Genomic DNA, 23,070 nt, shown 5'->3' on the forward strand with positions numbered 1-23,070 from the left:
TATGCTTTAATAATTTGAGCTTAGCACTTGTGTGCACCTTTGTTAGCTTCAATCTGGCCCTGGCCGGAGCAGTCCGGGCAAGTACTTTCTGCCCCATCACCAGCTTCCTCTTCCCTGCTGCTTTGGAGAGGTCCTCTCCAGGCCATGATACTTTTGCAGCTGGCATGAATGGGGCAAGGTTGAGCTGAAGGTCCCCCCCAGCCCTCTGCAGGGTCCCAGGTGCTCTCCTCTAGGATCACAGCTTTGCCCACACTCCCTCTGGTCCCCCACGTTCTCCCAACCACAGCGGTGCAGTGATCTGGTCACACTCCTCCAGCATCAGTCCCCTGTACTCAACACTCAGCTGCCCCAAAGCACTGGCACGAGGTCATCCCTCATCGGGTGATTCCTGGGCAGAGCTCTGCGTGCTGTGGTTTGAACTGCTGACATAGGATGTGGTCAGGCACACGTAATCGGGGCCATCTGTGCCCTATTTGTGCTTCTCAGCTGGGCTGGGGGGGACCCATGCTGTGCTCAGGATGGAGGAGGGGCTGCTGCTGTGAGTGGGGTGGGTGCATCACAGGGGCAGTGCTCGGTGGGCAGCCAACATCAGCCCTGTGCACTCAGTGGGGGGAGCACACTCAAAATTGCTTCCAGCCTCCAAAGCAATGACATAACCAAAGGAAATGGTTTTAATAAAAGGGGATTTTTTTTTCCCCTTTTTCAGGGGCAGCGAAAGGCCATTTATTTGGCCATTCAGCCTCTGCACACTTTTTCCTTCCTCCTGTTCTCTTTTTCCTCGTGCAAAGGTGAAAGGGCCCTTGCTGACAAAGTCTATATGTGTAACCCTGGAGCAGGGTTTGATCAGCGTTCCTGAAACTGCATCTGAGCCCACTCCTCCCAGGCTGAGTGCACAGCGATGGGTGGCACTGCTGGGACTGCAAAGGTAGCCAAGGATTTCCTCCTGTTCAAAGTTTGGTGTCAGATGCCTGCAGGATCCTCTGCTTTCAAGGCCTTCAGTAAGTCCCAGCAGGCCCTGCCTGGCTTTTGTGCTACCTGGGGTGTTTGCTGGGGGTTGTTTTATTGGGGAGGGTGTTGATTCCCTCCTCTTTCCTCCACGAAATTCATGCAGCTTCAGAGCAGAGCTCAGGCAGAGAATGGACATTTCAGAGTGATTTCTGCCTTTAACGTAACCCAGCAGGAGTGTCTCTGCTGCTGTGTGTGTGTCATCAGTGTGCCCAGGGTTGGGCACCTAACTGAGCTGACATCTATTCCTCAATGCCTCCCAAGTAACCAAATCCCTTCAAGAGGAGGAGGCAGGAGTGGATTTATCCTTCTCTTCCTTCATCCTCACACAGTACTTTTCCAGAAAAACTACTTCTTCAGGACACGGCATCCTCACCAGGGATGAGTGAAGCTCAAGCCAGCAAACACAAGCAAGTCTGAAAAGCCTCCTTCAAGCGAAACACGGCTTCCAAGGCATACTTGAAAACACTTGCATATTTTTTTCCCCTTCAATGAAAGTCTATTTAATCCTCCAGCTGGTAAACAAGCCAAGCTTCAGTGCACAGCAAGCTCAGGGAGGAAAGCTCCTGCTCAGTAGGACTGGGGTTTGTCGGCCTGGAGGAAGGCTCAGCAGGGGAAGGGGCTTCTCTGTTATGGGGAGGGGTTGTGTGTGTGTAGGTGTGTTGGTAGAGGTACCACGTCCACACACACAACCCAGACCTCACCATCCTCCACAACTACCATCACGCTGTTAAACTTGTTAGTATGACAGTTTGCTATTTAATTATTCTCGTAACAAATTTTATACACGTACTTACTCCACGCGGTCCACGTATTAACATATAAATATTACAATTATCATTGTTATTTACACTGCATACGTGTGCTGGCACACGGACACATGTAAGAGTGATGCTGTTCTTTATTTTTGCATCCCTGGGCCTCTGAGTGCTCCTCTGCAGCTCCCAAGCTTCACACCGACCCCCACTGCCCCACCTCAGCTGTGACCCAGAGGTCTGAATGCTGCTTCCTATGGCAACGGCTGCAGCATGTTCTTGGTTTTTAATTATTAATTTTTAATAGGTACTTGATGGGGGATTTGCACAAGGGAAGGTTCAAAGAGTCCACAAGGTTGTTCCTTGCCTGAGGCCAAGCCTTGTGTGCCGTTATCACAGCTCTCTCTTGGATTTCTCTGTTAGTTTTTGTGCTCCCACTGCTGGGGTGACCTTGGCAGCACTGCCCACAGCCATCCCCCGACCACAGGATGCTCCTGCCCCGACCCATCAGTGCCCCAGTGCAGAAACACCAAGGGTTACGCTCTCAGCCCTATGTAGAGAAGAGGTAGAGAAGGAAAAGACCTCAAAGATCACCAAGTCCAACCTACCACCACCTGCCCACGTCCCTCAGTGCCACATCGCCACGGTTCTGGAACAACTCCTCACCAACTCTTATTTTGGAGAGGAAAATGCTGCCAATATCCAACCTGAACCTCCACTGGAGCAGCTTCAGGCCATTACCTCTCGTCCAATCACCTCAATAATTTCTCATCTGACTAGGAGGAGGGATGCAGGGAAAGAGATGTAAAAATAACCAGCTGAGCCAGGGCCGGCAGCACCAAGCCCCGCAGGTGTCACGGCTGTAGTTGTCCCCGTCTGTCACACGGGGTCCTCCTCGCTCCATCACTGCCCGCTCCACGCTGCCATTTTCTGTCATTTTCATGCTGTGCTTTGGGGAACGACGCTCAGGCACGGGGGAGGCCGAAGATGTGACCTAAATGCATTGAATTGTAACTGTTTTTTTCTTAACAAAAGCCCCAAAGTGGGCATTTCTGAGCACGTCATAGACATACTGACCACGCGAGGCAGGGACTTGGGATGCTGGGGATGGGATGCAGAGGGCAGGAACACCCCAGCCAGCACCAAACTGCCATTATCACAGCGACAAAACCTGGTTCCCTGCTGCCACGGCACAGCTCTCCCAGCCAGGCACCTGCACACCCACAGGCAGCACTGCACCAGCTCCCTGTGCCCTCAGATTCATCACAGGACCACTCCTGCGAGAGCTCCAGCACTAGGAGAGCCCCTGGGGCTGCCAACATCACCACCAATTCTACCGTTTCCTTTTCTTTTTCAACCCACTCTCCAAACAGTAGAAAGGTACAGAGCTGAGAGCAAAGAAAAAAAAAATAAAAGGTTAAGCTGGAACAGCCGAAAGTTGTTGGATGAAAACATTATTTTTTAAAACAGCCTGAGCACGCCGGGGTTTTCATAAAACCTCCATTGTATTGCACTAATAAGTCAAGTGCTCGCAGCTGGGCCAGCAGACACACTACAGCAAATTCTATTACCAGCGTGTTTATTTACAAAGGCAGCCACCTAGCCAGGGCTGAACAGAAAAGAGGTTTTAAATATGGCTTTAAAGAAATACAGCCCTCAGGACTGGCTTGAACTTAAAACCCTAGGACCGGGTTTGTCATTTTCTTTTGTCCCCCCCCCCCCCCCCGCCCCTGTTTCTTCTTCAAGGGGTGAATTGTCAGAAGCCAGCCAAGCAAAATGGGACTTTTCCTCTAGGTGTCCCTGTCCCCATTTTTAATTCTCTCTCACGCACACTCACCCACACACGTGCTCCTCCAGCCCTCCCAGTGCAGCATCACCTTCTCCGCAGGACCCTCTTCCTTCACCCCTTCATGCCAAGTGGGCGTACCTGCACCTGTGTTGGGTGTATGGCTTTGCAAAACAATTAACATCTGTTTCTACCTAATTAAGAAAAAACACCTGAAACTGGACTTGACCAGAAATCCAGATGCACACACGCACAGATTGATGGCTCTGCTGCTGTCATGCAGGAGAAATCGCCGTATCTCTGTCACTCCTCCCAGCTGCAGCTCTGCTTCTTTCTTCTCGTTCACAGCACGTGGAAGAAGAGGAACAAAAAGCCCTCCAGGCTTTGTCAAGAGAGAAAAGCAGCTTATATTGCTGCTCTCCCCGGCAGTGGAGATGGCTCAGGAAGCCGGGAAGGAGGGAGGAAAAGGCAATAAGAAGGTGGGAGCAATTTCAAACCAACAGGGAAAACTTCAAATTATTGCTTTATTTCTGGTCCTGTGTCAAGCTCTTGACAAGCTCCATCCTGCTTCCCAGGCTGACCCCCAAGCAGCCCTGCAAGGAGGAGAAACACCCAAAGGGATCCTGCCCGAAAAAAGGAGCCTTCCCACGACTTGGATCTACAGAGGAATCTCTTAGTCACAAAATCCCCCGACACGGCGAGCCCTCGATGCCAGCAGTGTCCTGTACCCACTGACAAGTGCCACTGTCAAGGGGCGGGAGGCAAAGGGAAGGAGAAACTCCAGCCCCAGTGTTCCGTGGGGTGTTCTCCCTCCAGACTACGCCTGAATGAGGCGCACAGAACAGACTGTAACGGAGAAGGCACGGGGAGAACCGAGAGATGAGCACGGGGTGGGATGAGAGGAGCTGCGGCAAGATGAGAAGTACCCAGCTCTCCCCCACCTCACTCCCCGGCCCCTGCCTCATCGGATGCGGAGGTAAGAGGGGATGGAGTAGTTGAAGAGCAAGTAGTCCATTTTGTATAAATTAAAGAGTCTCCTTTGGTAGAAGGGACTGATGTCCTGGAAGAACTGGGCCGTCATGTCGTCCGTGGTTCTGGTGGTCTTGGACGAGGACGGGAACTTGACGCTCGCGTCGGCGCCCACCAGCTGCAGGATGTAGTTGGCGTCTTCAGCCAACGTCTCGTACTTGCCCACCACGTCGTAGTGGACGATGCAGGGGTGGCAGAGCGAGTGCACCCGCTCCCAGTGCTCGTTGAAGGGCTCCTCGCGCTGCGTGCGCGGGTCCAGCAGGTAGTAGACGAACTCCTCGAAGCGCACGTCGTCCCCGCGCTGCAGCGCCGTGTCGCTGGGCCGCTGCCGGTGCCGCCGGATGATCCTGGTCCCGTAGCGCTTGTGGAAGGCCGTGTTGTAGCTGCGGGTGAACTTGTTGCGGTAGGCCGAGACCAGGCGCTCCAAGGGCTCCCGCACGAAGATGAACTTGAGGTAGCTGCGCAGGCGGTGGTTGATCTCGGGGATGCTGTATTCAGAGAGCGTGTGGAGGTTGGACGACACGTGGGCCTCGTTGGCAGGGATCTCCAGAGGATCCCGGTACTTGCCTTGCCCCGTCAGGACCATCATCACCCGCTTCCAGTTCGTGCAGGCCACTTTGGGCACGTAGCAGTAGAGCAGCCCGTGCGCGTCATCCACCACCAAGTGCCGCAAGTCATCCGGCCGCAGCAGCCGCCGCTTGCGGGTGTAACGGCTGCAGACGTTGCTCAACAGCTCGCGTCGCTGCTGGTGAACCGCCTGCAGCGATGACTGCTCAAACTGGGGAGAAAGAAAGAGACGCTCACTGGCTCACCCACACACAGCTGCTCCCATCACCTTCCCTTTCCTGTTTTGGTTTTTTTTTTTTTTTGGAGGAAGGGGGGGGGGGGGGGTCCACGGGCTTTATGGGGACAGTAACCACTTTGAACTCTGCTTGATTGGGTGTATTTAACGTTTGGACCTGCTGGGAGCAAAAGAGAGAAAAAAACCTGATGGCAAGCGGGATGAGAAGACAAGTCAAGGGCGTGAGGGGAGAGCAGGAGTGCAGAAAGGGTCAGAAAAGTATTTGTTACAGCCTACCTCAGCGCTGGGCTGAAGCTCTTTCCCTTATATCAATCTGGGCCTAAATCCCAGGGACTACAGCGAAGCCCCCGTGCTGGCACAGGGTCCCACACACCTCCCTGCTAAGGGGCACTGCCATCTGACATCAGTGCCTGTGGGCTTGCCGTGAATTTGAGAGCCACAGCCCAAGGCAGAGATGTGGCAAACCAGCACGAGCATACACAAGAAGCCAGCATGGTGTGCAGCTAAGGGAGGACAGAGGGACAGACCCCGTGGTGCAGACAGAGAGCTGGAGGTGGTGGGAATGCCCTTTCCTGATGAATCCCTTCTCCTGAAAGACTTCCTTCCCCACTCCAATGTCTCCGCTCTTGGTGAGGTCTCCCTTGAGGCAAGACAGTTCAGAGACGTCCACAAGTCATCCTTCTTCCCCTCTTCTCTTCTCCCTTTGACTTCTGCAAGGCCCAGCAGCTGCTGTGGTGACTTCTCTGGAATCACCCCAGCTGAAACCCCCCCTCCAGATGATTCGGGGACATGACCTTTCCCGTCTTTCTTCTCATCAGAAACTCCAGAATGTCACTGTCACATCCGGGGAAGGAAACCACTTCCAGGAACTCAGAAGGGGAGAGTCCCCTCCTCCTGCTGCCCGCTCCCTCTGCCTTCTCCTCACTGAGACTGGCAGATTTCACGCTCAGTGCCAAGGCCAGGAACCCCCCAAAAGCCTCATTTTGCCGACAGACGGTTTTACCTTCCATTTCTGACCCCACAGAGCCATTGCTCCAGTGCAGTGCAACGACCCCCGTGCCACAAGACAACGGTGGCTTCCACTTAAAGCCATGCAGGAAACACACAGTTACATAGCAGTTGTCCCTGCAGCTTCTCAGTCCCTCTGGCATCCCGCATAAGAGTAAGGGCAGACCACCACCTCCTTGGACCCTGCATCCTTTCTGCAGGCAGCTGGCATGGCTTATGCATGCCAAAGGACGCTCTTTGCCAAGCTCCAGCTGCACCCTCTCTCCTCCGTAGGGGCCTGGATGGGATTTTGGGAGGCCACCAGAACACGAGAGAGAGGAAGCTCTGGGGAGGTGGGATGCTCAGACAAACCTCTCACACCACGTGGGATTCAGCAGAGTCCTCACCTTCAGGCCAGGACTAACACCAGGGCAAAAACCTCCTCCTGCAAAGCCAACACATCCTGCGTGCCACCAAGAGATGATGCTGACGTTGTTGGCAGCCCAGACATGAGGGACACTGAATGTAGAGGGGTGGGGATCACATATGAAGAGGTGCTTTCATGGCACACTGTGCTACTCAGCCAAACTTTCTGGTAGAAATTTCTCTTGCTAGGTTTTGTTTGGAGGCTGCTCTCCGCTTTTTTAGATTGGAAACACTTTCTGAAAGTGCTAAAAAACCCAAGCATTTTAATGGCGTGGGTTGTTGGCTTTTTTTTTTTTTTTTTCAGGTGTTTTTCCCTGCACTCTCATAATTCAAAACTACAGGAATGGAAAGACAGACAGCAAGACAGACAGCCACTGTCTGCAGGCATGGCAACAAATAAATGTGACTACTTTTCAAGAGCTGCCCACTGGAATTAAGTGCACGTCTTTCAGTTATTTCAGAGCAAAATTGCTCCCTTCATTTCCTCCCCTCCTAAAAGCCAGAGAAATTAAGCATCACTTTCACAGAAACAACACCAGGACATTCCAGCAGGATTAGGGTATGCAGGCATCATGGCCAAGGAAGTCCACATTAGCCATTTTTTCCCCGAGCAAATGTAATTCGGCTGCTTATAGACATGAAAGCACCACCCTAGTTTGGAACACCAGTGTCAAGCACAGGGAAGGATCTGGCCCTAGCTGCAACGGAGCCCTGCACGGGCAGGGACCCAGCAAAGCCCCCCCCTGTATCTCAGCATGTACAGGCAAGGTGATGGAGAGAACTGAAATGACCCAGGATTATAAACCCATCAGGGCCAGGACCAGCTTTATATATATGTGTGATCCTTGGAAGGAACCCACAAAGACCATTGCAGAAGTTTTGATCAACAATTACCCCCCAAAAACAGTGCGGTCTTTTCTTCTGGACACAGCTGGAGGTTTTGGTGTGGGACACTGGGGTAACTGGTGCCCCACATTTTGGAGGGGTGGGAAAAAGGGTCAGCCTGCTCCCTCTTCACCCCCATCTCCCTCACCTGGTCGCTGTCATACAGGGCCTGGAGCGGGCTGCGGCCGGCCTTCCCCTGCCAGGCTGTCCTCATACCCCCGTCTTCTGCAGCTGCAAATGGAGAGAAAACAAAAATCAGAGGGGTTGGGGGCCACACTGGGATGTGGTGACATCTCCCAAAGAGAGGCGAACCCACCTTGGCTCTAGGGAAAGATGCTCGGCTATGGAGGAAGGTGGGTTTATATTTTTTTTCCCACCATAGATGGTGTTTTTCCTTTGCCATTTCTACCTTCCACCTGTTCTCAGTCAACACATTAAGTAGGCTGCAGACTCCTCACAGGTTGGGCTTCAGTCAGAAGAAAGGACTGATTTAGAGAACAACATTTCGGCAGTGTGGGATTCTGCAATGAAAATAATCACTCTCTCTCCCCCTTATTTTTTTTTTTTCAATAAATGGTGCAAAAGGTCCCAACATCCTTTAAACTCATGAAAGCCCACATACATGGAGAAGAGCGGGATCCAAGTTCATGTGGGAACCTATGTGTAAAGCCAGGCATCACTCACTCTGCTTCTGGTAACGTGGAAGTTTCTAACACCGAGGCTTTTTGCTTCCCAGTTCCCTCCTGTTTTCCACGTGCTTGCATTCTGCCTCAATGAAAACTGCTCCAAAGCATGAAATCACCCAGTGCAAGCTCAGCACCACTCCTTCAGGCTGTAATTAGGGGAAACGCCTGGCTGAACTCACAAGATTTCATCACCAGCACCTCTGACATGGGAAAGAATGCTTCTTGTGGCACCACGGGTCACAGCGTGACTCAATGAGGAGGTGCTCCTTCTTCACTGCCTTGTCCCAGTTACCCCACGGGGGGGGGGGGGAACAGCCTCAGTGCTAACGAGAGACAAGCGAAGGATCTGGTATCGGCAGCCTGGGCAGGGGCACTGAACCCAGCAGGTCCCGTTTCACGTTTTCCAGCTCAGCTTTTTGCAAGCAGAAGGGGATGGAATTGAACGTGAGGGCACTTGCTGCCTGCATCTCCCAGCTGTGAGCAAAGAGCATTGAACCCGGAGGGTCAGAGTTAACAGTGTGGGCACCACATGCGCTGCTCCTATCTTTAGCAAAGGCAACGTGGAGGCGTTTGTTTTCAAGGTTAACTCGTGCATCATCCAAAACCTTTCTGACAAGGGACATAAACAAGCCCGGGGTGACCTGAAGCTGCTACAAATACACACAGCTCACAGCAGCGTGGGTTTGTGCTCCTCACCCAGCTCAAAATCCAAGTTTGAACACAAAACCCCCCTTACCCATCCTGACCATCTTGTCAGGTGGATGCTCCTGGGACTCCGAGCAGTTTGGGAAGGCCAAGGAACACTGATACGTATGACAGTGTTGAGGAGGGAGTGCCATCAGAGCAATTTAATGGCTCGTGTTGCGTTTTGGCACCACGGCCCTGAGTACAGAGGATCTTCCATCACAGGGAGCCACCAAGATCTCCGCATGCTGGCTGCCCTCCTGGCTTCATAGCTTGTTACTGAGGCTCCTGGATTCCACCACGCAATGGTAATCCACAGAAATTTAGCACTGCTGTGCTCACATCCATAAGCAGAAATGTCACTATACCCCATCTCTAAAGGGAACAAAATGTCGATCCCCAGCAACCACTGGATCACCATTTGGGCACAAAGACAGTATTACACATCCCCCATCTGAACCAAAAATGCTTGTCACTGAGGCAGGCAGAAGGAAGTATTGCGTTTGTCCTTTGCAGTTTCAAAGCATGAAGTAAGAAGGCAGTGGTGACAGAGCACCAAATCCCATGCTAAAGCAGTAACACTCACCAGAGATGATGGATCGGGCTGAAAAGGAGCACATTTTGAGCCTCCACTTTCAGCCTTTCCTTTGGAGCTTGGAGAGACAACACACTCCCTCCCTCTTTCCTCTACAGCCCAGATTTTTGTGCTAGCCCATCAAAACCAAAGCCATTCCCTTGCACTGGTGTGACAGCAATACCACAGCGGGATCTGGGCTTTATATGACTTGCCAGTTTTCTTTGGAAAAAGGAATGGGTTTCAAAGCTGTGACTATTTAGGTGCACTAGCTGATTATGAAGACAAGCAGTCATGTGTGAGCTGAGGAGAAACTGGATCATGCCCATCCTTCTGGAAACACTAGGAAAGGAATTTGCTCTTCTGGCTGCAGAGACTCTTAATTACAGAGGGAGGTTTTCAGCGTCCAATAGTAGCAAATCCAGCGCCTGAATTTAAGATTCTGGCTGGGAGACAGGATTCAGGCAGAGACAAGCCCGTCAGTCTGACAACAGCACTACCAAGGCTAAAGGAAAGAGTCTGATGGAAGGAAAACGACTCAAAGATGTGGGAGCAGGACTGGAAAGAGGAATAAAATGGAGCCTGACGGTCACTGGGTACAGCTCGTACCCACACAACCTGAGCAGCTCCTGCAGATTGTGCACACGTGGCAGACAGCCACCCAGATATAAGTACAGCATATAACAGCATGCCACAGGAAATATGTACTTCAAAACAGAGAAGTTCAAAAGGGGAACTGTAAGGGATACAGGCAAGCAATGCTTGAAGGGGAAACGCTGGGCAGGAGGTGGGCTTCCAGCAAAACACCTCCTAGATCACCTCTGGGATCAATACTCCAGGAGTAGGCTTGACATAAAAACAGAATGATGCTGATAGCAAAGCACTGAGAAAATGTGCCATGCCAGAGAAAGACTGAGACACCAAGCAGGGAAAAGGAAGCTTTGTCCCGGACCAGGGAAGCGAGAAATAAAACAGAATTGAATTTTGCTATGTTGGAATTTAGCACTTTCTGCTGCTTTGCTGCTGGAAGTGGCAGGAGGTCCCAGAGGCATCAGCTCAGGGCTATCAGTTGCCAGTATGACAGTGATAAAAAAGGCCAATGGAGTCCTGGAAGGCACTGAGTGTGGTATTTGCCATAGGAGCAAAAAAACAACAAAGCATGAATGTCATTATCCATAGCACAGCAGCCTTCACTTGCAACACCAACAGCTCTGCCCTTGGTGGCCCAAGTCCCCAGGCTGGGATGGGATGTTCCAGCAAGGAGGAATGGGTTGTGCTTCAGCAATGGGGCACCTTGATGCCCACTCACTCCAGAGCCAAACTGCACGAATAAGGGGAGGTTTGGAAACCCCAGATGGGAGAGATCCCAGCTGTAAAGAATCCCAGCTCTTTTTGGGGTGAGTCTTCAGGGATTCAGAAGGAGACAAAGAATCCAATGGTCCACCTGTGGTCTCCAATCCAAAATGGCAGTCTCCAATCCAACCCAGAAGAGCAAGCGTACCTGCTGGCAGGTGAACGTGCACCCCAAGGGGTCCCAAAGAGTCAGTTAGTCTTGACCTCACCACTCTCACCTCGCTCTGCCAAACAGCAGCAGATTCACTTCCTGTTGTGTCTGCACAAAACCTAAAAAAGGAGATAAAATAATTGCGATGCCCGGTCACCCAAAATGATGGGTCTGGGTGTTAATTACACCCTGCAGCTCCCCATGGTGGAGCGAGAAAGGCATGTGCTCGAACTGCAGGGAGCTCTTGGGGCAGTCCTTTTTGTAAAATGGGGAAACAACATCCAGAGATGTACAGTTTCAAGGGATCAGCTTAAAAACAAGGCATGGCATAGGCTACTGGAAGAGCCAGAAATTAGGATGGTCTTCTCCAGGCTTTGCGGTTTCTGATTCCTCAGTGGCACCCAACACAATGAGTGACCAACGGCCAACACAGCCCTGCTCCTTGGAGATGAGCTCCTTGCTATTCTAGAAGCTGCACCCAGGAGATGCACAGAAGGATCAGACCACCTGATCTAAGAGAGACTGCTTCATACAAAGCCAAATCCCAGCTGCAGTCACTCACTGCTGAACCGCTCCAATTTTCGATTTTAGCATCCAAGAGGAAAAATTTAAAAAACATATATATATAAAAAAAGAGAAAGTGAAAACAGAGCTTGTTTTACACAGAGGTCCAGCAGCCTGAGCTCAGTTTTCCCTCCCAGTCTGACAGCAAAGCCTGAGACATGCAGGCTGGCTGGACACCTCCACTGTCTGAGGATGGACCGGGGCACTGAGGCCAAGAGACCGCATGTGGCCCATGGTCTGTGTGAACAGCCTTGGCTGGAAGGAGCAGAGCTACTGGAGCCAGCAGAGCTGGTTGGAAGGAAGCTCAGTTCTAGGAAGCTCTGGCTTTTATACTTGGGCTTGCACTGATGGAGAAAGCATTTGCTCAATTTCCACCTAAGAACAAAGGACGATTGTTGGGATTTTTTATTTATTTATTTTTAAATAAATGTGATCTCAAACAGCAAAACCCTAAATATAACTCCAGATCTAACGACCTGATGGCCCTGAAGGTAGCAACCACTGCTCGATGGACACAAAGACCATGGAAGTGACCCTTTCTTTGCTTTTCTGCTTGCTGCAAAGTGTAGCAGTTCTGGTGCTCACATCCTTATCCACCCTCAGAGTTAAAGGAACACCTCTGGGAATGAAAACCAAAACTGTTCCCACTGCAGGAAGGTTTTACAACACGATATTTTTTGCTTCTGCAATCAGGCTGGATCCGATCTGTGACCACTCAGACTTACTGCATCTAAAAAGCTGGAGACACAGACAACAGAGGCTGAATTAAAACACTAAAGAAGGAAGGAGAAGAAATCTAACAGAACCACGTTTGATTTGCTTAAATGCACACTTCAGTGTTGTCAATTCAGACCCAATCTCCTCTACTGGGGAGCTGGAAGTGAAAAGAGAAGGTTAACATCATTACACATGGCATCCCTCCATGCCTCCAGCTACACCACAACCCGCAGGCACCGAGCATGGGTCCAATGGCCTGTCTGAAACCACCATCACCAGCAGCACTCGACTGCTCTGAGGCACAGGAACTGCCTCCAAGTGCCTCGATTTCAGGCCATATGACCCAGGCTCTATTTTCAAGGTGCACACCAACACGAGCATCATCATCCTCTGCCCCAAACGTACACCCTGCTGTAACCACAGGAGCCAAACGCAGGCACCCCAACACAACAAACCCAAGCCCCAGATGTGGGAGGAGCAGCTCTGAATCCACCCCAAGCAAGCAGAGGTTCACGTGCTCCTGACTTGGAGCTGTTTCGTTCATCAGAACTTAAACCAAGTGACTTGAACTTGATCAGTTCCCAGAGTCAGCATGGGGATGCCTGGAAGCTTAGCTCAGGCTTTTTTCCAGCACTGCACATTTCCTACCAGCCATCCTAGTCCTTTTGAAACAGATAAACCAAATAATGAACCCCCCTCACACTTCAAAACTGCATGGGGACTGCAGGGAGACTCCTTGCAAGGAGGACTGCTCACACAGCTGAGGGAAAAACCACAACCAAAAGCAACTCAGAGGCAAAAGGGAGCAGGAAGATGGGGGACATGCACATGAGAAGGTTGACACAGAGAACAGCCCACGTACAACAGACACAACGAGCTACAGCAACGAGGTTTGTCACCAGAGAGCTCCTAGCAGCCCCTATCACTGTCCTCCTTTGACATCTTCCTCTGGGAAGGAGATGCTAGGAGCAGTCCAGCAGGCTCTAGTCTCCAGGATTTACTCCTGCAGCCCCAGCTGGGACCTGGCACTTCCCTGGCACTAATGATAGCCTCCCTCTAGCCAAGAAACACACCGTCAAGTTATTTTACATGGGATAATCTGACAGACAGCACCACCTTTAATGGGAAAAATCACACACTGTTCTAGGGGTGAGCCCCACCGCCTTCAAGGCACAGGTCCAGAGACAAGAGAGGTGTGCCACCTCCAGGCAATGTTAACTCAGGACATGGAGGAAGGCCCATGGGATGCTCTGTGGAAAGGGATGGGGAGAGCCAGGCGCGGCGGTGAGCACACGTCCTGCTCCCGTTCCAGCCAGACAGGGAAGTGCTGAGCCTGCCAGCAGCAGCAGCGGTGTGGGGAACATCTGGGGTGGAATCACAGGGCCCCAGAGAGCTGACGTGGGCCTTAACCCCACACACACACCTGTCCCAACCCGTGCCTGTGATCCCAGATGTCTGCAGCCATCTGCTGTCCTAGACCTGGTGCTCATGGGCGAAGTGCCACTAGCACTAAGTGCCACCAAACATCAGCTTTCTCTGTCTGGAGCCAGCTCCACGCAGACACATTGACTTTCATAGGAAAATGCCTCAGCTCAGCCTCCAAAACACTGTGGTGACCTCTGTATACGGGATGCATTGCCCTGCGCCGAGGGGGGGGGGGGGATAGCACATGCCTCCTCAACAGCCTCGCAGCCACAGCCTCCTGGTGACCACTCCTTGTCATTTCTGTCCTTCATCAGAAGTGCTTTTCTCCATTGATTTCTTCACTCCTACATATATTTCTTCTCCTTTATGTTTCTGAAGGCACTTTTCCATCCTTTCTCACCTTGCATCACCAGCTGCACTCAGGGACTGGAGCTGGCATAGCTGGCACTTGGCTGCGTGGCTCTCTTCTCTATGGAGATACGGATATCTCAAGCTCTGATTCTCAAGGAAGGCTTTCTCGAGTCAAGGACCAGCCAAGGAAATGCTAACCAAGTGATGGAAAAAGGTGACAGCTATAGGATTAGCTCACAATAAATCACGCAGAGGGGAAAAGAAAGAATCCAGCTGCTTCAAACAACCTGCCAAATGCCACAGTGTCATCATCAGGGCTCAGAGCAGGACCAGAGCCAACAGCGGCTGCTCTGGACACTCTGTGCTGATCAGAGGTCCCTCCCAAACCACACGTCCCCTTGGTGGCTGCAGGAGGTCACCTGGCAGCAGGCTGAGGCAGATGTCAGCCACGTGCTGCAGGATTGCAGGTATTTGAAGCGAGGGGTGTACTTCCTTGGGGCAACGTGCCTAGCTCTCTACTATCACAAGGAATGCAAGTGGCATCTTGATAGGAAACCAAATTATCAGTATCCAGGAGGAACGTGGCTGCTGGGCATGAGTACCATGCAAGGCTCTTGTTTCAAACGGTTAATTTCTCCTACACGCCAAGCTAGAAGCTTTCCAAGAGCAATTTCCCTTCCCCATTCATTATGCCTGCTTCTCTCCTGGCCCCAGCTTGCTGCATGCATGTCTGATGCAAGCCTGAACTGCCAGCCTTGCCATCCCTTGTCAATAAAGCCCTTTTCCAGGCCGCTGCTCAGCAGGAATCAGAGCAGAAAGGCACACGCTGGCAGTGCCAAGGCAGTGATAGATCCCTGCCACGACGTGCAGGGCAGGCAGGAGACAGGGTGCAGGATGTCCTGGGCCAGGCTGGACTTGCTCAAAACCTGCCTGCAGCTCAGTGTGCTTCGGGCAGACGTGCTCTGTGCCCCCTGTACACGGGCTTGTGATACACACACAAGAAAAAACACAGCCCTCTAAGGTCCCGTGGCTCAGCAGCTTGCCTGCTGAACACGTTTCAACGTGGCCTGTCAGCTCTGTGCATCTGGAATCGATGAAAAGATCCACAGGCAGATCTCGGGGGAAAAAAATGCACGCTCAGCAAATTCTTCCATGGCAGCACCTTGGGTACGGGCACTGCCCCACTCTGCTCCACACAGAAGCAGCTCACTGCCCGCATCCTGGGAGCGACTTTCAGGATGACAGTGGCACAACGAGCTGTGAAAATCACTGACAGAGCAGAGAGCAGGAGAGGAGCACGTTATGGGCTGCTGAAGGCCTGGGAGAGGCATCTCCAAGGCAGAACTTCTGCAATGAGAAGCTCCTTGCACCTCCCTCTGTGGCATTTAGATGCAGGCATCACCTGAGGCTGCCACAGGAGAACCAGGAGAGGATGCAACACTTCCAGCCCCACTGCAGCGCCGACACACAACACATTCATCACCACTGGCAGCAACTTGTCTGAGGGGGGTGCAGGATCTGCTTCCCCACTGCCAGGCAATCCCTGCAAATAGGTATTCTGGAGACATCTTTTCCCTGTTCGCAGGGAGTGAGCATGTTCAAATGGACACCTCCAGGATTCTTGCACCTGAACCCACCCAGCAGCAGCCATTCACGGGCAACTGAAGCAACTCCCCCCCTTTTCTCCCCTCCTCCAGCCTTGCAGCACTTGCATGCACTGGTCCTGTTAAGCTACAGGGAAATCAATCTGTTCAGTGCTGCCAGGAGTAAACTTGGAGAGGACCCAGCTGTGAGTACACTACCACAGCAGCCTAGCCAAAAGGAGCAGCCCAGCTCTGCAGATGCTTGCAGGATAGAACTTGCCACCTTCCCATGCTGAAGAGAAACGTGACCATGCAGGTCCACTCCCCAAGGCCAAAGGAAGGGCAGAGCCAGCAGAGCCACACACTTGTAAAGAATCACGACAGGATCAGGGATGGGGAACTGCTGAGCAGTTTCTGACCTCCAATTAGTTTGTGCTAATTTCCCAGGCCCCTGCCTTGAGGAAAGCCCTCTGAAGCCGCAGAGATACCCACATCCAGCAGCTCCAAACAAACAGCACCTTTGAACCTCATGTCAACATTGCCCTCCTTCCAGAGGTCAGCAAGCCGTGGCAGCAGAGCAACATCTGGCGCAGAGCAAGGCTGGATCAGGTTTCACATCAGTGATGAGACTGCAAATCACCATGGAGAGACGAGGGAGCTGCCCCTCGAGCAGCTCCAGCCCGGGACGATGCTCCCCCTGCAGAAGGTCTGGGAGAGCAGCCAGGAGATGCTTGTCAAGCAGCACTTCCCCTGCAGAAGGATAAGCTGTGAGCAACGTGGTGACAAAAGGACTCGTGGCTGGGGTGTCCCTCCACGTGACACAGGGTGGGATGGGACCCACGGGTGTGACGTGCAGCTCCCAGACTGGCAGCACATCTCCATGCACGCGCAACATGAGAGAGCTGCCAGGAGCTGCCCAAGGGGCTGAGACTTGGCCGGAGCTGAACCACCTTCAAATGGGACTTCTGAGGGGAGAAAGCAGCATCGAGTCCAGCTGGATGATGCTCCAAGGGACTCTTAGCAAATTAAGTTCTGTTCCAAAAACGAGCACAGATGTCAGGGCCCATCTCGGCCATGGCAGACATACATGGTCCCGTAACACATCCATGACACCCAGCTTGGGGGCAGGGCAGCCTGCAGCATCCCCCAGCTGCAGAAACAGTTTCACAAGGTGACAGCACGTGGGGCTTGGAGATGGCCATCAGCACCACGGGAACACTGAGTGCATGGTAACTGACGTGCCCTCACCCTCTCAAAACCAGGCCCTGGCCCATCTTAAATACTGATACTGAATGGCGACTTCCACCTCAGCACAGAGCTGCTCAAGGATGTGGGTTGTGTGGCCAGTGCTTTCCTGTATGAGGAAAAGGTAACAAGCCACCTTCACTGCAGATGTAGCTGCTGAACCCAGGCTTGTCAAGACTCCCTGCAGGGTGACAGACCTTCCTACCTCCTGCAGGGTGAGAAACTGCTTTCTACTCCCAGGAAATCCCAGCTCTTGGCCCTTCCCAGCCAAATTCCCATCGGTCCCTGCCCAAAAATTTACAACCATTTTATCTTAGCCAAACACAAAGAGCTCTGGGGCTTGATGAGGAAAGCAGGATCAGACAGCACAACCTACTCGTTCCCTCGACCAGCTGCAGCCATTCCCCACCTTACAGCTCAAGGAAGGCTATGAGGCAGGAATCTTCAGGAAGCTGCCCCAGGAGGAGCTGACAAACAATAAAACCCAAGTGGGAGAACAGTTTCCCCAGCACACTGTCACACAGATGCTGGGATCTGCTGCGTGTCTGCACGAGGCAGCATGGGGTGTTTGTTCTTTTTGCCATCACTGTCTTGTCTGCGGGGTTCAGACTGTTGGTCAAACAGCACCAACTTTAGGAAGCACTCCTGAGGGCAATGCAAAGCCCCAGAGGGTTATTAGCCCAGCTCGAGGGGAGCAGAAATGCTGAGGCTGTTGGGTGCTGCAGGGAGCAGCTTCACCTGGCTACTTGCTCGGGGCTTCCTGCAGCTTCCTTGGCTTGGGGACCAGCTCGGTGGCTGCTGAAAGCCACTGCTGCCCTCCAGCAAAGTGTTCAGCATCAGGGAAGGTTGGGCATCGCTTCTGCACAGGTCCTGAATCACACCAAGCCAATTCTCACACTGTGTCCTTTGGCTCCCCTTCCCTGCTCTAACTCAGGCTGCGTGCTCTCCGAGCATCACGCTCTCTTTCCAACACAATAAACACAGCATCAGCTCTGCTCTCAGGCTCTTTAGAACTGAAACAAAACTGAAGCACGTGCTCCCGTGCTACCTCCTACATTTGGGGGTCTCCACAAAGAATGTGCAGGAAGAGGAGTTTGTCTCCCAGCTCCCAGAGATATGGAGCCACTCTTTATTCCTAACATCACCCATGTCAGGCTTTGATTTAGACTGAGATTCTGGCTTCCCAAGTAGGGCAGATGAGACGTTCCCTCTCTCCCAGGACCTCTAACAGCACTTAACTGCCTTTTAACAAGGGAAGTGCTGGGCATTTGCCCAGCTATGCCTCAAAGCCTGGATGTGAAACTCCCCTGGCTTGGCCCCACAGAGGTATCTGGGGTGTAAAACTCCTTAGGTACTCAGCTCTGAGGGAGAGTAATGGCAGCTACGCACCTAATGCCTTTGTAGTTTGTTGGCTTCTAGCAAGTCCTAGGAAAGGCAGCTGTGTTTGCACTGGGATTAAGATGGAGGCCTTGTCATGCCCTCCATTCAGATACTGGTGGGAAGCAGCGACCAAGAAAGAAAATCCAGCAACTAACACATCCCAGCACCTCAGAGCCATTTTTGCAGTACAAAATGGAGTTTGGAGTCCTCGGGAGTGGGATTAAAGAGGAAAGCACGGGTGCAGTGTGCTCCCAGGGAGCAGCAGTGAGGCCAGGACATCGTGGGGCCAGCAAGAAGTCACTGAGATGTGAATCTCCCCTGCATGCACAGAGTTAACTCCCAGCGTATCAAACCCCCTTTTCCCCCCCTCCCAAACCTCTCGCACATATCAGAGATTCTCAGGAAACCGTAGAGAGCCAAGAAAGACAAGAAAAAGCATTCCTCATTCAAGGCTTGTGCCTTCGGGAACAGATGGGCTTCATTACCGCTCTGGACCAAGCTGACTTCTCCACCACGAGGGGTCACAGCCACGGCACTCCACATCCCCTAGCATGGCAGCCCTGGGGACCTTCCAGCCCACGTTGCCCAGCGTGCTGCAGCCACGTGCCTTGCACTTTGAGCACTGGGGCTGTGCTGGCTGCCAGGGCATCACCTGCCCCCAGGACTTCACAGCAACCTGAGCCCAGCAGGAGTGCCCCCACGATAAAAGCAAACAAAACAGAACCAAGCAGGAAAGAAAAAGCAATGCAATCTCAGGGGGCTTCTTCAGTTTCACAGCCCTGCTTATCTGAAGGGCCCCGTGCCTGCTGGGTCAGTGGGGACCTGCCCTCGGCTTCGATTGTGCCCGAATTTCGGCATGAAAATATCTCTAAACAATAGGGAAAGGACTGAGGTCTAAAACAGGCTCTTTTTTGGTTTTATTTTCTTTAGAACAAGGAAAAAAAAAAGTGGTTTGAAACGATCTGCTGGTATCTACATGGCTGCGTTCAGGGTATGTGCGTTTGTAGGCTCAGGGACCAGCACCCTGCACACTTGCAATCTGTGCCCTGGAGGGACAGATCTGTAGGCACAAGGACGGAGCTGGCTGACAGCTCACAACAGCAACCACTGACTGTGGCTGCATAGCTCAGAGAACTTGAAAAGCCAGATGTGCAGAGGCCACAAGGCCCGAATCGCTTTGTGCCACACAATGGTGGTGCAGCTTCAGGCATTGCTATCCATCCTGTAACATCCCAATCCTCATTCTTTGGCACCAGGAACAGAAAGAGAGCTTTGCTCTGTCAGTGCCCAGAGTGCCCCCAACGGGCTGGTGCATGAGCAGACCTGATGAGGTCCTGCTGCTTCCCTGCTCCCAAACCTTCCTGGTTCCTCATCTAAAGGTTGGGACAGTGTCATGGCCTCGTTGCTACTGCAGTCCTGGTATCTCTCATAGAGAGTCAGCTCAGAGGCTAACTGTGACCTGCAAAGCCCCTTGGAAGTCCCACAACTCATGCCAGGACATGAAAGAACGAGTGCAGTAGCCCGCAATAAGCAAGTGCTGCTAAAAAGACAGAAGGAATAACAGCTGGATTCTGCAGCTGGATGGGACCAGAGAAGAGAAAGCAACATTTTCAGCTGGAGTTCTTTCTTTTTTCCCTTCTTTCTTACTGGAGATAGTGATTTAGCACTGGAAGAAACTAGAACAGGATAAGAGGAGCATTCCCCAGCCCACAGGCTGCTGCTGTGCAAGGTCTGTCTGCCACATTCCCCATCACCTCCAGCCTGCACAAGGCACGGGCTTAGCAGAGCAAGGATCAGGTAAGAACAGGAGGGCTCTTGCTCTTGTGAAGGGTTTCTGGGGTCACACTGACCAATCCCAGCCTCCCTCCTTGCCTCAGGCACCCAAAGGTGCCCCTTCTTCCAAGCACTTCTGAGATCGTCCCCTGGGCTGCAAGAGGACTTCACTTCTTAAGGAACACCAGTTAGAGGAGATGGAAGCCTTGAGATAAGGAGGGTTGTATAAAACGCTTCACGCCAATCAGCTCGCATCAGGAAACATTACTTTGGGATGAAGAAGCTGCTTAGTAACTGCTCAGGAGCCTCAAGTTTATGCACACATCCCTTCAGCCCCGTGCTGGCAGCCTTTGGATGCCAGTCCCATTTGGCTACTCGGCCTTTCCCAGAAGATCTACCCCTGGTATGGCTGTACTGTACAATCAGCGGAGGTCTGCAGGACCTTCCCATATGCCACTCACCTCCCTCTGCAGCTTTTTCCCCCCTACTTCCCTACCCAGCATCCATACCAGCACTGTCACCTCCCACCTGCTGCTAAAATCAGCACCATTCCTGAGACCAGCAGAGGCCGACCCTTTGATGCAGACATGGATTGGCAGCCTCCAGCCTAGACGTGATGCAACCAGGGTTAGATGAGACAACGGTCAGAGATCCCCAGGGCATTACCACCACCTTCCTTAAACAGAAGGAGCACAGCGTGCTGGAGGAGACAGCAAGAGCTCCAAAGAGGCGTAGCAAAAGTACCAAGGCTGGGTGGGGTCCCCTGGATGGCCGTGCTCTGACAGCAGCACATCAAGTCCCTCCAAGGGACTACGCTGCTCCCAGAACCACACTGCACTGACCCAGCTGCAGCAGGGCCTAGCGATGCTCAGTCAAACCCCACTGCAACCTGCAGAACCCTGCAAGGGATGGAGAGAAGAACCTGACTGCTCCAGAGGAGAACTCGAGGCGCTGCTGCATTTCCCAGCATTTTTCTTCATTATGATACAGAAAGCAAACGACTCCAGGCAACTAGAACTCCAAATAGCCCTGAGGCAACCATCACTCCAAGGGTGACATTTTTGCCTGCAAATTGTTTACTTATTACTGTTAGGAGTAAGTCCTAAAATTCAAGTGAATTACCTCAGTTAGCGTTCCCTTGAGCCTGAAGGAAATGCAGCAATTTTTAGCTTGCACCTTTTCAGTATTTGGTAATGACCTTCCCTCTGCTACTGCAATTTTTTTTCACTGAAGTAAAGAGAGAAAACACCATAATCTGAAAAATAACTAAGGACAGAAGTGGCACAGAACTGAAGGCTGGGCTGTGAGGTTAGAAAATAACCAGATCTTAGAGCACACGAATATCGCTTCAAATTCAGCTCTTCTGGGAAACTCAGTGGGCTCCCGAGTCTGCATTTGCTGCTCACCATCCTCGCTGACAGTTTGGGATCCCCAAGCCAGTCCCAGAGCACCCCTTAAAAACAAGGCAGCCGTGAAGACCCCTGGACCCACCAGGAGATGCCCCACTGCCCCTCCTGCCACCTGGCTTGGCCCAACCTGATGGGAACGCTGCACTCAAGTGAGCACAGCCAGCTCTGCCGATGCAGGAGCCCTTTGAAAAGCAGAACCCCAAAAGAGCCACACTTCGGGCTCCAACACCAGGGATCGGATCCAGCGTAAAGCACAGTCCCATCTGCACAGAGCCGTGGGGATGAGAGCCGAGTGCTCCCAATATGAGGATTGAATACGGACTGCTCCTCAAAGAATTACTGAGGAACGAAACACTGCGTGCGCGCTCCGGGATCACCGAACTCATTTGATAAACCTCATCAGCTACACTAGAAACATCAACCCGCTGAAACCCAGCTCCTTTCCCATCTCAGCCAGCAAACAACGTGAGCTCTTCTCAAAAACGCATTCGGGTGATGGAAGCAGCCCCGTTGGAAAGGGAAACTTCTGCACCGCGCTGATACAGCCCCACTAACATCTCGGTCAAACCCGAGATGGAAATCAGCAATCGGAAAACACGAGCGCGCTGCGAAACCCTCCACGCTGCCCTGAGAGCAGCGAGCAGCCGGGGTTGGGGGGGGAGGGGGGCACGCACAGCCCTTCCAGCACTCCGTATCCCACTCCCGAATCCCGTACGGGATACCTCCGGCTTGAGCGATCCCATCCGGCCGGACCCACCTGGGTTGAGGCCGCTCTGGAAGTAGAAGACGCCCAACAGGAACGAACCGAAACAGGCGGCCAGGGCCAGCCGCGGGGCCCGGCTCCTCCGCATCCCTCCGCCGCGGCTCGCGGCCCGGACCCGCCGAGCCCCCGCCGGCCCCGCCCCGCTCCGCGCCCGCGGTCGGGGCCGCCTCGTCCCGCCGCCGCCGGCAGGAAGTGACAGCGGGGCGGCCCCGCCGAGCCGAGGGGAGCGCGGTCCCCCCCACCCCCATACACACACCCCCGCCGGAGCCCGAGCAGCTCGGCGCCGGGGATCGGGGCCCAGGAGCGGGGAGGATGGGGTTAAGCGATGTGCCGGCGAGAAGTTTGTTCCGCGAAGTTGGGTGGCCTTAAAATTGAGCTTTTTATTTATTGCTTTTCGGCTCCCGCAGGTTTCAGCCGAAAGCAGCGAGCGGTAAAGCTGCGTGTGTAGAAGAGGGGCTTTCTGCTCGATCTCTGCTAGCTGTTTGGAAGGTGAGGCTGTCTGAACTCTCTGACCTCCCGGCTCTGTTGTACCTGCTGGCAAAATGAGCTTCTGAAACAGCCCCCTCTGCACAACACGCGGCACCTGCACAGGGGCAGGCTGGAAACGCACGCTGAGTGGGGATCTTGCTTCCAACACTTGGTCGTTTGCTCTTTCCATCCCCTAAAGGAGGGCGGGCAGCTCAAGGAGGATCCACGGGGAGTGACAATGAACGCACGTGGCAGGCTTTGTTCTGCCC

The 23,070-nt window shown here is 52.8% G+C and overlaps 1 protein-coding gene across 1 annotated transcript; it reads right to left on the bottom strand.

Annotated features, from left to right (window-relative positions):
- Positions 1-4,052: 4,052 nt before the first annotated feature.
- Positions 4,053-22,446, bottom strand: CHST13 (carbohydrate sulfotransferase 13). The gene is made up of 3 exons (XM_065749375.1): positions 22,328-22,446; positions 7,824-7,906; positions 4,053-5,353 (listed from the first exon to the last, which is right to left on the bottom strand). Exons 1-3 carry the CDS (start codon positions 22,419-22,421, stop codon positions 4,508-4,510), a joined length of 1,023 nt encoding a protein of 340 aa, XP_065605447.1. The 5' UTR covers positions 22,422-22,446; the 3' UTR covers positions 4,053-4,507.
- Positions 22,447-23,070: the final 624 nt, after the last annotated feature.

This window comes from Cyrtonyx montezumae, unplaced genomic scaffold (assembly GCF_038088225.1).
Source record: "Cyrtonyx montezumae isolate F1298 unplaced genomic scaffold, pur_monq_1.0 scaffold_6, whole genome shotgun sequence".
NCBI lineage: Eukaryota > Metazoa > Chordata > Aves > Galliformes > Odontophoridae > Cyrtonyx > Cyrtonyx montezumae.